General features: G+C 34.5%; 1 protein-coding gene across 1 annotated transcript in view; it reads left to right on the top strand.

Annotated features, from left to right (window-relative positions):
* Positions 1–832: 832 nt before the first annotated feature.
* Positions 833–14,393, top strand: part of LOC306844221 (nesprin-2-like) — a 95,879-nt gene continuing 82,318 nt past the window's right edge. Inside the window, exons 1-8 of the mRNA XM_079376194.1 lie at positions 833–965; positions 5,251–5,374; positions 10,429–10,490; positions 11,371–11,466; positions 11,597–11,674; positions 11,781–11,873; positions 12,787–12,977; positions 13,081–13,280. Coding sequence (XP_079232320.1) covers positions 5,287–5,374; positions 10,429–10,490; positions 11,371–11,466; positions 11,597–11,674; positions 11,781–11,873; positions 12,787–12,977; positions 13,081–13,280 — 808 coding nt within the window. The 5' untranslated portion in view covers positions 833–965; positions 5,251–5,286. The remainder of the gene's footprint in view (positions 966–5,250; positions 5,375–10,428; positions 10,491–11,370; positions 11,467–11,596; positions 11,675–11,780; positions 11,874–12,786; positions 12,978–13,080; positions 13,281–14,393) is intronic.

The following is a 14,393-nucleotide window of genomic DNA, read 5'->3' as shown; positions in this document are numbered from 1 at the left end:
TGTCAAATAGATTTTATTGCAATGTTTGTAATATTGTGTTAGAATTCATGGCTGTTTTGAATGTGAAATGAGAAAGATGCAGCCAGATGACATTCAGGAAATATGTCAGATATGGTGCACCACCAAAAGTCAGAGGAGCTGCTCACATATTTAGCCAATCAGAAAATTAATTACGTTGGTTGCTGGTTGAGATCCCTGATAAGATTATATGTATCTGATATCAACAGTTGTAAGATACCATTTCTGGGTCAACTGAATAGAGTCAAAACACACCGACGGTCATAAATGCATCAGGTGACAGACAACAGGGGGCAGTGCAGTTCTTTCTTTGTCCATTGCTGACTGTTTCTACAGGCATTTAGTAATGCATGGCTTGCATAGCGAGATTTGGAAATATGGTTCATACAAGCTTAACAAACTGAAAACACATTTTTTTAAATGTGGAGGCTCTGCATTTAATCAGTGATTAATAAAGACTGCCGCCTGCTTTCAGTTCTCAGATGCACAAACAATAAAAAGCACTTAGTGGTATATCTCATAGCTACCACAATGTCACGAATTAATGGCTCTCTTTAACCGGTTCCTTTCCTTACCCGCACTTAAATTGTGACATGAAATGAACACACATAAACGTGCAGTGCTAACATTTAAAGAACAGAGCACACAAAATGTCACACACACTCATTGTGGTTCAAACGATTCATCTTTTTGAACAAGTTCATTGAAACGAACCGTTCGATCGAACCGATTCTTTCAAATAATTCGAACGTCCTGGAGCTCAGAAAGGTGTGTTCTGCTTCAAATTCAAGCGGATTGAAGGCGGAGTTAAAACACTTCAAACAAACCTTTGCCGCGACGCCGCGCGCAGTGCTCGTCTTCACTTCTAATGCTTGCAAAGGTGCAGTTTGGGAAATAATTGAGACGAATTGTCAGCAACCTGAGACCGCAAACCGCGTCCATTCATAGTGAGTTTGTACAACTTTCTGTATTAAATGAGTGGTTGAACTGCAAGCCGTGATCTTTCTGTCAAGCACGTCGCATGGCATTAAAATGAACCACAGCTTCTGTTCATTAACTTTACACATCAGTTTATGTAGTTCGTTGTTTTTAAAGAATGATTATTTGATGAAAACTAGTTCGACCATTTAGACACTCTGTGGCTGTAGTGCTGACTTGTATTTTGTGTGAGAGTGAAGGTTATTAAACCGTAAAAGGTTAATCGAAAGTAATTAAAGCATACATTGTCCTCAGTTTCTGGACTAATGGTGCTTTCCAGCTTTTAACTTTTATGTGCCTGCTCATGTTCATTTATTGTACACTGAATTAATACAACTATTTGTAACGCAGTTTAGTTCTAACAGTATTTTGGTCATTTAAACTAGAGAAGTGACACAAAGTGGAAGATTAGGAGTTAGTTTTCCTAATTTCTCCTGTGCACGTGATCAGCTCAGGTGTAAAGATCTAAAATGAACAGATTGTTCCAAACACACCAGGTTTGGTCACCCACCCCATGTCCTGTGTCTTCTTATTTTTGATTGGGCATGGGTTAAACAGTACTGTCCTTATGTATAAGTCATATTATTCTTCTAACTGATCATCAATGCCGTCCCCACCCACAACGCACCTAACAGGTCTTTTCAGAATGAGGCTGTGTCTGGTCTTGCTGTTCCACTAATTACTTAGATGTTTTGGGACTTGTGCAAAAGAGAGGCTGTGTATAGCAACTAAGTTTGACTTGAAATATGGATTTGTTTTTGCATGATGACCCTAAAATATGTTTTAGTTTTGTGAAACTGAAGCCACCTTTGAATGAGTGTCACATTGTTAACCATGTCCTTGCAATAATAATAACACCACAGGCAGTGTCATCTGATACAGTTTCACTTGAAGGGGAGCAGCGAGAATGAGGATGTGTATGTCATCTCATGACACTGCGCATTATGAGTTGTATTTATGAGACCCCAAATACAGCTGTGCTGTAATGTCACTCGTGTAAAGGGTCATTTGTAGAATTAACATCATTGCATGTAGGCTAGATGTCCTTTGTTCAACTGAACTTAAAGGTGCCATAGAATGCATTTGATACAGTATTTTAAATTGTTCTCTGATATCTACACAGAAGGTATGTGGCTTAGGTAAGGGCAAAAAATCTCCAGAAACGATTTTACATGTCCATTTACAACCCTAGGATTTCTCCCTAGAATGAAACGGTCTGTTATTGGCTTATTTGGCAGGGTCATGAATAATAATGAGCTCTGCTCTGATTGGCTGTTTCACAGTACGGCTCATCAGCAAGAAGGAAGCACAGGGAGGAAAATATATTTAAATACTTTCTCTCGCAGTTATATCGTCGGGTAATTATACTGTATATAAAACGCGGGCATCAGGGAGCCGTTATTAATATGCGAGGCATTGAAACCGCTTTTGAACGATCCATCGATCGCGTTATAGTTTCACTTTAAAGAGACGCGATCACACAAACTATGTTTACATTATGGAGCAACAGTACTTACCACACATTTCACAAGATCAGATGCTTGTCAGTGGTGCTCAGGATCTGTAAGTCATTCGCCATCATCCTCATCTCTCCTTACTGAGAGTGAAATCTTATGTACTGTCACAGGCTACCGCTAGCAAGGAGCTAACCATGTCCCTTTAGTGGCTCGCGTTATTTGCTTTCTGTGCCTTTCTGAATACAGACACCAACCCATCCCTGCACTTCACACCCCCTGCACGGCCTGGAACATAACATTTATTGTGTTATCTTCGCTGTTGTCCGCGCTTGTTTATTTACAATACCTGCAGAGCTTCTGATGGTTCGGCCGGCTTAGAACAAGGGCGGGTTTATGCAAATGTTGGGGGCGTAGTGATCCTGACTGTTGCGTCACAGTCGGTGTTATGTTCTGATTCGCCTGTTTTTCAGTGGTCTTTTTTAATCACGAGATTTACATATGAAGGAGAAAACTATGGTGTTTGAGGCTCACTGTATGTCATTTCCATGTACAGAACTGTTATTATTTAAATATGCCAGGGTAAAGACAGTTTTTCATTCTATGGCACCTTTAAGTACTTTTAGTTGGTGAAAGCCTGTCAAGAACATTTAGGTGATTTTTCACCCAGAAATCAAAAGTAAAACAAACAAACAAGAAATTATATTTCCATGAAGAATGAAGGCTGTTTCAGGACCAATGCATTTAATTTAATTTAATTAGATTTTTATTTGTAATTAAATTATTAATTGCAATTAAATACAAAATAATTTATTTAAATTTAATTTAAATAAAAAATATATTAAAACCAGACTAAAGGCAATCCTGCAAATATTAAATCTAAATATGCAATACATAATATGCATGTTTCTATATGTCATTTCTTTATATCGTACACTAATATATGTACACATACATACATATGTGAATGTGTGTGTGTGTAATTTCTTTGTTATATCTTTTAATTTGTGGTGAAACTTTGTTTAATCTTGGTGTCAGTTACCAGGAATGCGGTTTGGATTACAGAAACAATACAGGTGCAGTCTTAGTCTCAAATGCTTATTTAAGGGAATTATGGTAAATGAAGATTAAGTTCACGCATATGCACAATGCATAGTGCGCAGGCATGTGCTGAATGAGTGACTGTATTCTGGAAGAATCAGGAGTGATTCAAGCAGTGCCCTCTAATGACCATTTAGTAATTTTCACATTTATTAACAAGGTCAGTGTTCAGGAGAGTCTTTGACAGTGCTATTCTTTCAAGTAACGCATTCGGAGTTCATATGAGCTTGCATTTGTGTTGATATCAGTATATGTGCAAGAACAATTTTTTTGACATCTATTAACAAGCTTTTTGGAAGATATTTCTCTTACTTAAAAACAAAAAACAAAAACAGATATTCACTCTTTTTTACGAGTCTACCTGATTGATCTCTAAAAAACAGAACAGCGTTACAAAACGTACGTTTAACAGGAAAGTTAAGGCAGCTTTAATTTTGTAATATGGTGTTTGCATACTTTTTTTTTTTTTTTTTTTTTTTTTTTTTTTTTTTGACAACTTGACAACCAAAAATGTTAAAAATACTTAAATTTTTTAATATGGTGCTTGCATTTGTTTGTTTGTTTTGCTTGACAAGCAAAAATGTGTTCTAAAAATGCTTACATTTTTTAATATGGTGTTTGCATACTTTTTTTTTTTTTTGACGACCAAAAATGTTATAAAAATACTTGATGTAACATTTTATTTTTAAAACATTTTATTTTTGTAGTTTGAGAACAACATAATAATGGATGATAAATAGAATTGTAATATCATAAGGATGATAATTTTATTATTGTCAATAATGACAATAATAATAATAGTTTATATTTACTTTTTCATTTTATTGTTATTGTTGTGAACAACAATAAATTGTTAATATAAATGTAATATATAATTTAATATCATATGTTCATAATAATACTTATTGTCAACAACAATAATGTTAATAGTTTACTTTTTAAATTATTATTATTATTATTGTGAACAACATAAATTCTAAATATAATGTCATAAATAATATTAGCAACAATTTAAATCGTTTTGAGTGTATAAAGCTTATAACCACTCCTGAATATACATTAGTCAGTGTAGCATTTCAGTAATGATAATGATTATATCAAGTCATAAGCCCTCAGGCTGCCTGTGCGACTGTTCATATCACTTCCCTTTGAATCATACTTCCGTCTTGATTCACTTAGTAACTGACTGTTCTGTATTCATTTATTAGACATTATTGGCGTTGTGTGTGATTTTGGAATATGATTAGCCTAATCTCCCCAGGACACTTCCTCCTTTGCTTTCCTTCTTCAGAATTGGTATCTTCACAATCTGTTCATGAGCCCTTTCCTCCCCAAACTAATTCACAGTACCATTAGAATTATTTGTGTAATTAAGAGTCCTTTGTTGTATCTCTGCAGTGTAGTATTTGAGACAACGCCTTGCAATTTTAATCTGCATACAATTAAAGAAAGGGCCAGCCTTTGTGCCTTATGAAACTGCATTGCTGTCTTTGTCATGTTCTCATATTTGCTGAATCAGTCTCCTGATCTATATCAAAACAGGCAGCAGTATAAATTTACTGTTTGTTTTTTTACTTTATCATTGTGTCTCCCACAGCACAGGAGGTGAAAATGTAAAATGTTGTGCTTACTGATTTAGAAAGATCTAATGAAATTTTAGATAACCATTTTTATTTGTAATTTTTTTTCATCATTTTAGTGGGAATGGGCGTGTGAGAGTGCCGAGGCAGCAGTTATGGCATCAGGGGGAGAAACCCGCGCTCCTACAGAGGACGAGGAAGGTGTCCCACTGGACATTGATGATGTACATTTACTCTTACAAGGTCAGTCTTCACTTCTTATAAGCTTTTTGGTCTCTTTTTTTTTTTATCTACTTAATCTTCATCTGAAAAAAAAAAAGGACTTAATTTGAGTCTAAGTGGTCATTTAAAAATATGTCACACTTTTGTGGTTAAATTTGATATACCATAGTAAATTTAACGGAAAGAACATAACACTGAGTAATTCTTTTTAAATACGTGTTAAATAAAATCTATATAACATTGTTGAATGAACTCACACAGAGATGGGGTGAGACTTTAAAACCGATGATTAAGACAGGTACTGTAACATAGAGAATATATATACTGCTGTTCAAAAGATTTGTAATGTTTTTTTAAAGAAGTTTCTTATGCTCAAGGCTGTATCTGTCTGATCAAAAATACAGAAAAAGCTGTAATTTTGTTAAATATTATTGCAATTTAAAATAACAGTTTTCTATTTTAATATACTTTAAAATATAATTTATTCCTGTGAAGCATCTCCAGTCTTCAGTGTCACGTGATCCTTCAAAAATCATTCTAATATGCTGATCTATAATCAATGTTGGAAACAGTTGTGCTGCTTAATATTTTTGGGGCCTATGATACTTTTTTCAGGATTCTTTGATAAATAAAAGATTAAAAGAACAGTGTTTATGGAGTAATGGCTGCATCACAGAGATAAATCATATTTTAAAGTATATTAAAATAGGAAACCTTTATTAGAAATTTCAATAATATTTCACAATATTACTGATTTTTTTTTTTGATCAAATAAATACTGCCTTGATGAGCAAGAGACTCCGTAAAAAAAAAAAGACAAATCGTACTAATCCCAAACTTTTGAATGGCAGTGTATATATTAAACTTTAGCAAACTTTGACATAAAATCTAGAGTTATTGCAAACAAAGTGGATGCATTGAACATTACCTTATTTTCATACTTTTTTTTTTTTTTTACCAGATGGCAGCAATCTGTCCCAAATACAGTGTAAATTCTAGTAATTCTTTTGTTTCAACTTATAGAAATATAGGTTTTTACTTATTTGAAAAAGTTGAAAAACACTCTTACTGGGCAAAAATGTCCATTAACAGCCATGCGGTAAACGTTTTTCGAAAATCTTTTGAGGTTCAATGTAAAATGAATGCCCTTTATTTTACTTGAATCGTAAAGAAATAATTAGAAATGAATGAGTCGTTATTTGCTGAAAGGATCCACTTGTGTCTGTGGAATCGATCGTAAGATAAATGCGCTTATCACCACCTGAGGCGGATTGTTTGCTGTTTTATTTGTTCTACAGTCTCTTTCCCACTTGTCTCCTCTTTCGGAGGTTTAGGGCGGTTTCCAGACGACGAGTGGGAATCGTAAACTGTTGACTCACCAAGACTTTTAACAAAAACATGTTTTGGGAGGGTGTGCTAGACTTTTATCGTAAAATTAACTTGTTTTCCTTTTTCTAGAACCTGTTCATCACCAACCTGAGTAAACATGATCTTGAGTACACAGTTACTTTAACCTGCCAACTTTATAGTTATAGTCTCATTTCTGCACCATCAAACAATTTGCAAAAATAATGAATGTTTTCCCAAATACACTGCCCGTCTGCTATTGGTCAGCCAAACAGATAATCCCGCCTAAAACACCTCGTGAGAGCAATAAGCTGTATCATTTCTTCTGTGATGTATTATTAATTTTTCTGAAGGATTATTTCTTTCAATCTTTCTTCACCTCAGCTGTAACTGTTTTCTAAAGCCAAATCCCATTTGAAGATCTTTGAAGCTGAAGTTGTTGTTGTTGTTGTCTCTTCTTTCATTTCCTGTGTCATGTGTCTCAGCGTTCCTGTCAGTTTAAACCATCGGTGTGTGTGTGTTGGACTCGCTTCAGACAGCCTTTGCTCGCTGGTTTGCGGTTGCCAGGCAGCCGAATGTTTGCTATGACGACAGGCCAGTCTTAAAGAGAGACTGCTTGTCTGAAGTCATGTTTGAGTGACATCACATGTTTGTCTTTTGTGCAATGATGACACTTCTGTCATCTGGAGAAAGATTTGCAGTTTTCCATTTTGTTTTAGTTTTAGTAGTTTTGTTGTGATTTTAATTTAATTATTTTATCATTTTTGTAATTAAATTATTTCAGTAAAATGAGAAATGTTGCCTTGGCAACTAGCTTAAATATTTTTTAATATTTTATTTTACTTCAGTTATTTTCATTTTTCTTTCTCCATGGTTTTAAGTATTTTTAGCTATGATAACTTTAACTATATTATAACCCTGAGTAACACCAAAACATTCTAGGGGGAGTATTAAATTTTTCTTAATTGTATTTATTGTATAATTTTTAGTGCTGTGAAACGATTAATCGTGATTAATCGCATCCAAAATAAAAGTTTTTGTTTACATAATATATGTGTGTGTTCTGTGTATATTTATTATGTGTATATATAAAGACACACATACAATATATATATTGAAAATATTTACATGTAAATATTTATATTCATAAAAATTATTATATATAAATATTTAATATATAAATGGAACATATTTTTCATAAATATATACATGCATGTGTTTGTGTAATATATATATATATATATATATATATATATATATATTAGGGCCGGGACTCGATTAAAAAAATTAATCTAATTAATTAGAGGCTTTGTAATTAATTAATCGAAATTAATCGCATTTTAATCGCATATAAATATTTGACCTGAGAACAGTGAGAAGTAAGTTTTTTTTATATGGATTTTTACATTTCCCATCCCGTCCATGTTCACTGCGGTTTGTTTTTGGCTGTTTCTCAATATGCGTTCTTCAGCGATTTTTTTTTTTTTTTTTTTTTTTTTTTTTTTTTTTTTTTTTTTTTTTTTTTTTTTTTTTTTTTTGGATTCTTGCTGAATTTTTCTCTGGGTTTTTTTTTTTATTTTATTTTTTTTTATTATGAAAATCAAAAAATGTACAAGCAAAATAGGCTTTAACTGAACAAACTTAAGACATAGAAAAAAATCACAATTTCAGATACAAGGCAGACACAACTAAGTTATATACATTGTACATCATTAACATCAATAATTAAATATGATTTAGAAATAAATTAAATAAATAAATAAAACAAATAAATAAAAAGAAAATACAGAAGGGGTTACAATATATTATGAGTCACTAAATTGGTTGAAAAAATTAGCTAATGTAATAGCTTTATTACTTTCAAGTGTATGTAGAGAAGAAGCAATAATTCTAAGCTCATTTATGAAATGAGGTATGCGTTCTTCAGCGATCTTGCGTCCTTGTGTTCTCGTTCTACGTCATCATTAACCGTCGAAGTTCAGTTCCAATTCTCAAGAACGCAAGCATAGATATATATAGAATGACAACGCAAGTACAGAGGATGCATGAAAGTGCCCGGATATGTTCTTGAAACTGAGGATGCATCGAGTGCAGACTTGAGAGAATCGAGCCGTTAGAAATCCCAGAAAACGCTGTGGGTGGCCGGTGTACGGAAGCCTGTAAGCTTTAAAGTCGCTCTCACAAATACTTAACGGCTCTTCAAGTTGAAAGTAAACATTTATCGTTTTGTTTTGGTTAATTTTAATAAAGTTATAAGACCCGGAGAAAGTCTGCATTTTTATTGGCATATTAAAATGAATCTGAACAGTAAAACATATAACGCTGTAAAATAAAACAATACAATTATATGAAAGTAATATCTATAATAGTATGAAATGTTTTAATAAGTTATGACATTTTGTAATATTTATTGTTCATTGGCCGTTTCTTATGCTGAGACTATGCGGTCAGTTAAGCAGGAATGCAGTACATCTCAGTTCTCATAAGTGTGCGTTCTGTGTTCTCGCGTCCTTCCGAGTTCGTTCTTCCAAGGAAGCTTGGCAAGACCGGTCTCTCCACGAGAACGCAAGTCCGTTCTTTGCGTTCTTGGAATTCTGAACGCTAGTTGGTGCTCCAGTATAATCGGTCCGCCGAAACTCATCCAGTGAGAAACGTTCCGTGGTGCAAAAATAAGTGCGATTAAAATGCGTTAAAAAAAATTAACGCGTTATTTTTGTGTAATTAATTAATCTAAATTAACGCGATAAAGTCCCGGCCCTAATATATATATATATATATATATATATATATATATATATATATATATATATATATATATATATATATATATATATATATATATATATATATAAAATAAATATAGACAGTACACACACATTATGTAAACAAACTTTTATTTTGGATGCGATTAATCGTTTGACAGCATTAATCATTTTAGTTTAGTTTTTCCTCTTATATTGGTGAATTAAATTACATTTTTAATTTGTTTAATTTAAATATTTCTTTTGTTTTTAATTATTTAAAATCTGAAATCTTTTGATTTTTTTTTTTTTTGTACTCCATTGTTAATTAAAGCATATGGATTTATATTGCTGTATGTCATGAGGGGACATCATTGTACAGCAGGTAAGTGCGTTTGTGGCTGTGCTAACAGGATGTCCGTTGTCTTATGGGCCAGCGCTCATATCAAGATGAGTTACTGACTCAGCCTGTTGGATCTTGTCCCATGAAACGAAATGAACGTCTCCTATTGAGGGAAAGGCCCAGTCTGCCTTTTATAGCATGGGAAGAAGTTTAAATTAAATACAACTGGGATGGAATGGGATGCTGGTTAAGCCGACTGAGCGTCTGCATTGGCATTCAGGGAAACACGAAATGAGAGAAAATTTCATACAGAAACGAAAGAATATGGTCTCTCAAAACCTTTTTTGAGGTGGAGGCCGTCGGCAGCTCAGAGATGGGTAAGTCGAGCCAGGTTTCCAGTGGTCATGCCATGTTCCCGGCTTATAAATAGTTATGTATGAAGACATGCTGTGTTTTTGATGTGCTATAAACCAGAAAGCCCCAAAGCTGTTCTCTGGCAAGATGTGTTCATTCTTTTGCATAGATGTATTGTCATTGTGCTCATACTGTTTCCTACACACACATACAGTTTTTTTTTTTTTTTTTTTTAACTGAGTTTGGTCCAAGAATAAATCCTATCTGATGTAATGTTATTTTATTAACAGTGGAACAGGATCAGGTTCAAAAGAGGACGTTCACAAACTGGATCAATGCACAGCTCTCCAAGGTAAACCCAAGAACAACTCATAAATTATTGTAATGGCTCTATATAGTCTAGAAGTGTTAAAAGTTGAATTGAGGACGTAACCGAATCGCTGACTCACAGGTCAGCAAGGAAGGTCTGTTCTGCTCTGTCTGCCTTTGAGCATTGCATATGCCAAGGAGCTTGATTTATTTATAGTTCTTCGCCCAGCAGCGGTGCGCTTCAGCGGCCTGTAACATGAGCCATTTAGCCCGTCCACCAGCACTTGGCCACGTTTTAAACACAAGCGCTCTTAAACCTCATGCTAGTGATAACCTATGTAGAGCTCCAGAGATCTTTTAATAGCTAGAGCGTTGCATCATTTTACGTCAGATCAACCCTTTGATGCATGAATTACTATTCGGAAATCACAAAATATCAATACTCATTTCCAAACTACTTATATTTTGAGAGACTGTCACATCAGTCTACTGCAAAAGAAGCTTGTAATATATATTCCAAAGGTACTTTGTCCATCAGCACTATTGTCAATCAATACATTGAGTACATTTATAAATAAAAAATGCAATATCATATAAAAAGAACAGTTATACTCAATGAATTATGATTTTAAATATCCACCATTTGCAGTTAAAATGTATTTAAATATACATCAAATAAATAGAATTTCATTGTATTTTTAATGGGCAGTTTCTTTAACCTTTAGACAAAATATTATAAAGGTTTGTGTAAATATATTCAAATATTTTTTTTCTACATTTTTCTTTTTTTTTTAAATCCATGATTTGTTTATTTCACTGTTTATTTGTACTTCGGCCAACATAGCTTGACATCAGGAATGCTCAGTGTATTGCCCTGTGAACACCTTTTACACGTTTAGATAAAATACTGAATACTGTTTCAGAGGAGCCATCCAGCTGTTGTCCAGGATCTGTTCTCTGATCTTCGAGATGGGACTCGATTACTTGACCTACTGGAAGTGATGAGCGGCCAGTGCATGGTGAGTGCTGTATATCACCGTCATACCCCTGAAATTGACAGAGATTCAACCAAGAAAGTATTTGTTTATACTGAATCGTTGAAATGTTTAAAAATGCTGCTTACAGTAGAGTTTGTTTGCTTCTCTGTAGAAGCGCGAGCGGGGTCATGGTGTGTTTCAGCAGAGAGGCAACTTCGAGACCGCTTTGAACTTCTTGAAGAATAAATCAGTAAGAGAGTTTTTGTGATTCTCACAAGACTGATAATGATTTTCCATCTGTTTGGATATTAACATTTATATACAAATGACATAAACAACTGTTTGCGTTCTCTCAGATCAAGCTGGTGAACATAAACATCCCAGATATCGTAGAGGGGAAACCTTCCATCATTCTGGGCCTGATATGGACCATCATTCTGCACTGTCATGTGAGTATAACAGTGAAGACACCATGGGCCGGTTGCATAAACTTAGCCTCTATGTTGCCTTAAGAACTAGTCTGACCAATTATCAGTTAGCTAAGGGGTAATCATTCTTATTTTTTAATTCAATTTACACTAATATACATTTTTATTTAACTGAATTAAAAAATTTGAGAAAAAAATTAGCTGACTAACTTTTAAGACTAGACTTAACCTTTTTATGCAACCAGCCCCATGTGTTTTTACAAAAACTAGCATATCTTTTACAGTATACTTGCATATTTCTTTGCCTTCGTCTTTTTTTTGTTTGCTTGTTTGTCACTGTTTACTTCAAGACCTTTAACATTTTAGCTCAGAGTGGGCCTGTACTTTTTGAGATGTGAGACTCTTTTATTTCTTTCCTGATGAGAAAAGAATATCAAAATAACAATGCACACAGGAAGCATATAGTATTACAGAAGATTCTTTCATGTCAGAGAACATGGGTTGAATGAGTTCAGTGGTTCTGTTTAGTCATATAAGGCTTTTTGTTTACAGTATGAAAAAATAAAATGTATGCCGTTATTATTGTTCAAAAGTTTGGGGTCAGATTGAATGTTTGATTGATTTATATTTATGTTTTTGAAAGAAGTATCTTTATGCTCACAAAGACTGCATTATTTAAGGAATACAGTAAAAACAAAAATATTTAGAAATATTAGATTTAGATTTGTATGTATTAGCAGTTTAAAAGATTTTAAATACTGAAATGGCAAAGCTAAATTTCTGGTAGAAATTACTGCAGAAGATTTTTTTTTTTTTCTTTGACGGTCTAGAGATATAGATAGAATATGTACAGTATATAACCTATGTGTGTTCTCTTGTGAATGTATGAACTGAAATCTGTATTAAACATGCTCACTTCACCTCATTACTACAGATAGAGGAGCTAGCCAGCACTCTTTCTTACGGATCCCGTTCATCCTCCCTGGACTCTCTGTCCAGTCTAGATTCTGTTCCTGGATCTCCAGGCAGTAGTCCTGTTCCTCGAGGAGCATCACCGCTCCACATGCGTTTCCGTTTGTCTGCTAAGAAGGCTTTGCTCCTGTGGGTTCGGGACCAGTGCAAGAAGTGAGCTTCATCTTTAATGCATTGTGAATGGTTGGTCAAACTGTTTAGTCTGTTTAATTTCCATACCAGTTGTTCCTCTAAAATGATTGTTTTCTTTCTCCAGAGTTGGTTGCTCAGCCAGCGTGAGGGACTTTAAGTCCAGCTGGAGGAGTGGTGAGGTGTTTCTGGCCATTCTCTGCTCCCTTAGACCTGATCTCGTGGACCTCTCTCAAGCGCAGACCAACAGCCACCGGGAAAACCTGGAGAGGGCTTTTCACCTCGCTGAGAAGGAGCTCGGAATTCCCAGATTGCTCGAGCCAGAAGGTGAAAGCTATTTGCAGCATTAGGCCGTGTTCACACTTGGCGTCTTTTTTGACTAGAAAAAGTTGACGAGCGTTTTTTTAATGGAAAAACAAAGCTGGCAGCGTCTGTTACAAATAGCAGCCGAGAGCGTCTTTTGTTGCCATAGCAACAGCTGCAACAGTAGCCTAGCGCTGTGTTGTGTACTGCAGAAATGTCAAGAAAGAGTAAAAAGTTGGCTCTTGCGTTGGCTTTTGAAGTTAACGGGAAAGAAAATGTCGATTCACAACGACGTTTGTGGGTGCACCGACATTATACGGGGAAGGAACCAATATGGTGCTTACAACAATTTAGTCCAGTCCGGTTGGATGATGCACGGTTTGCGGTATAGTCTTCTTGTTGTTATGGAAACGACAGATCTCGCTACTCGCTTGTCATTGGTCAGCTGTCAAAAAGGCGCTTGACGTAGGGCGTTTTTTTCAGAAAAGTTTTTTCAACTCGAAAAAACGCTCTGAGCTGCAGAAAAAGACGCCGGCGGTGGCGTTTTAAAAAGCGCTCAGGACTTTTTTGAAAACACGGTTTACTCCATAGGATTATAATGTAAAACAGACGCCGGCAGCTTCGAAAAAGACGCCAAGTGTGAACACAGCCTTATCCGTTATTTATTCATAGTGCTAATTTTTAACAAAGAAATAAAAACAATTAATTTATTTTATTTTTATTTGGCATTTTTTCTCCTAATACAGTGGTTCTCAACTAGTTGGGCCTCAGCAAACATCCAATAAGATGGTTTAATATTTAAATTAAGACAAAACAACTACAAAACAAGATATTTTTATCATATTAATTTACACCCTCAATAGCTCTTGAAAAACCTGGTTTCATAAGGTAGCAATACTAGCGAATTTTAAAAATGTGATTTCTAGAAAAGACGTCACTTATAGAAAAGCCATGTAAATGGATACATTTGTAAAACTACAGGCATTTTTATCATACATATACATTTTTCTAGTTACATTTTTCATGCCAAGCTAAATATTTTTTGAGTAGAAATTGTGAACACAATGTTTCTTTTCCAGTAAATTATGAGCAAATGGAAAAGTCATGGGGCCTACAAAGATTTTTGTGGAAAACGTT

This window comes from Barbus barbus (assembly GCF_936440315.1).
Source record: "Barbus barbus genome assembly, chromosome: 24".
Classification (NCBI taxonomy): Eukaryota; Metazoa; Chordata; class Actinopteri; order Cypriniformes; family Cyprinidae; genus Barbus; species Barbus barbus.
This window is presented reverse-complemented; position numbering and strand designations above follow the sequence as displayed.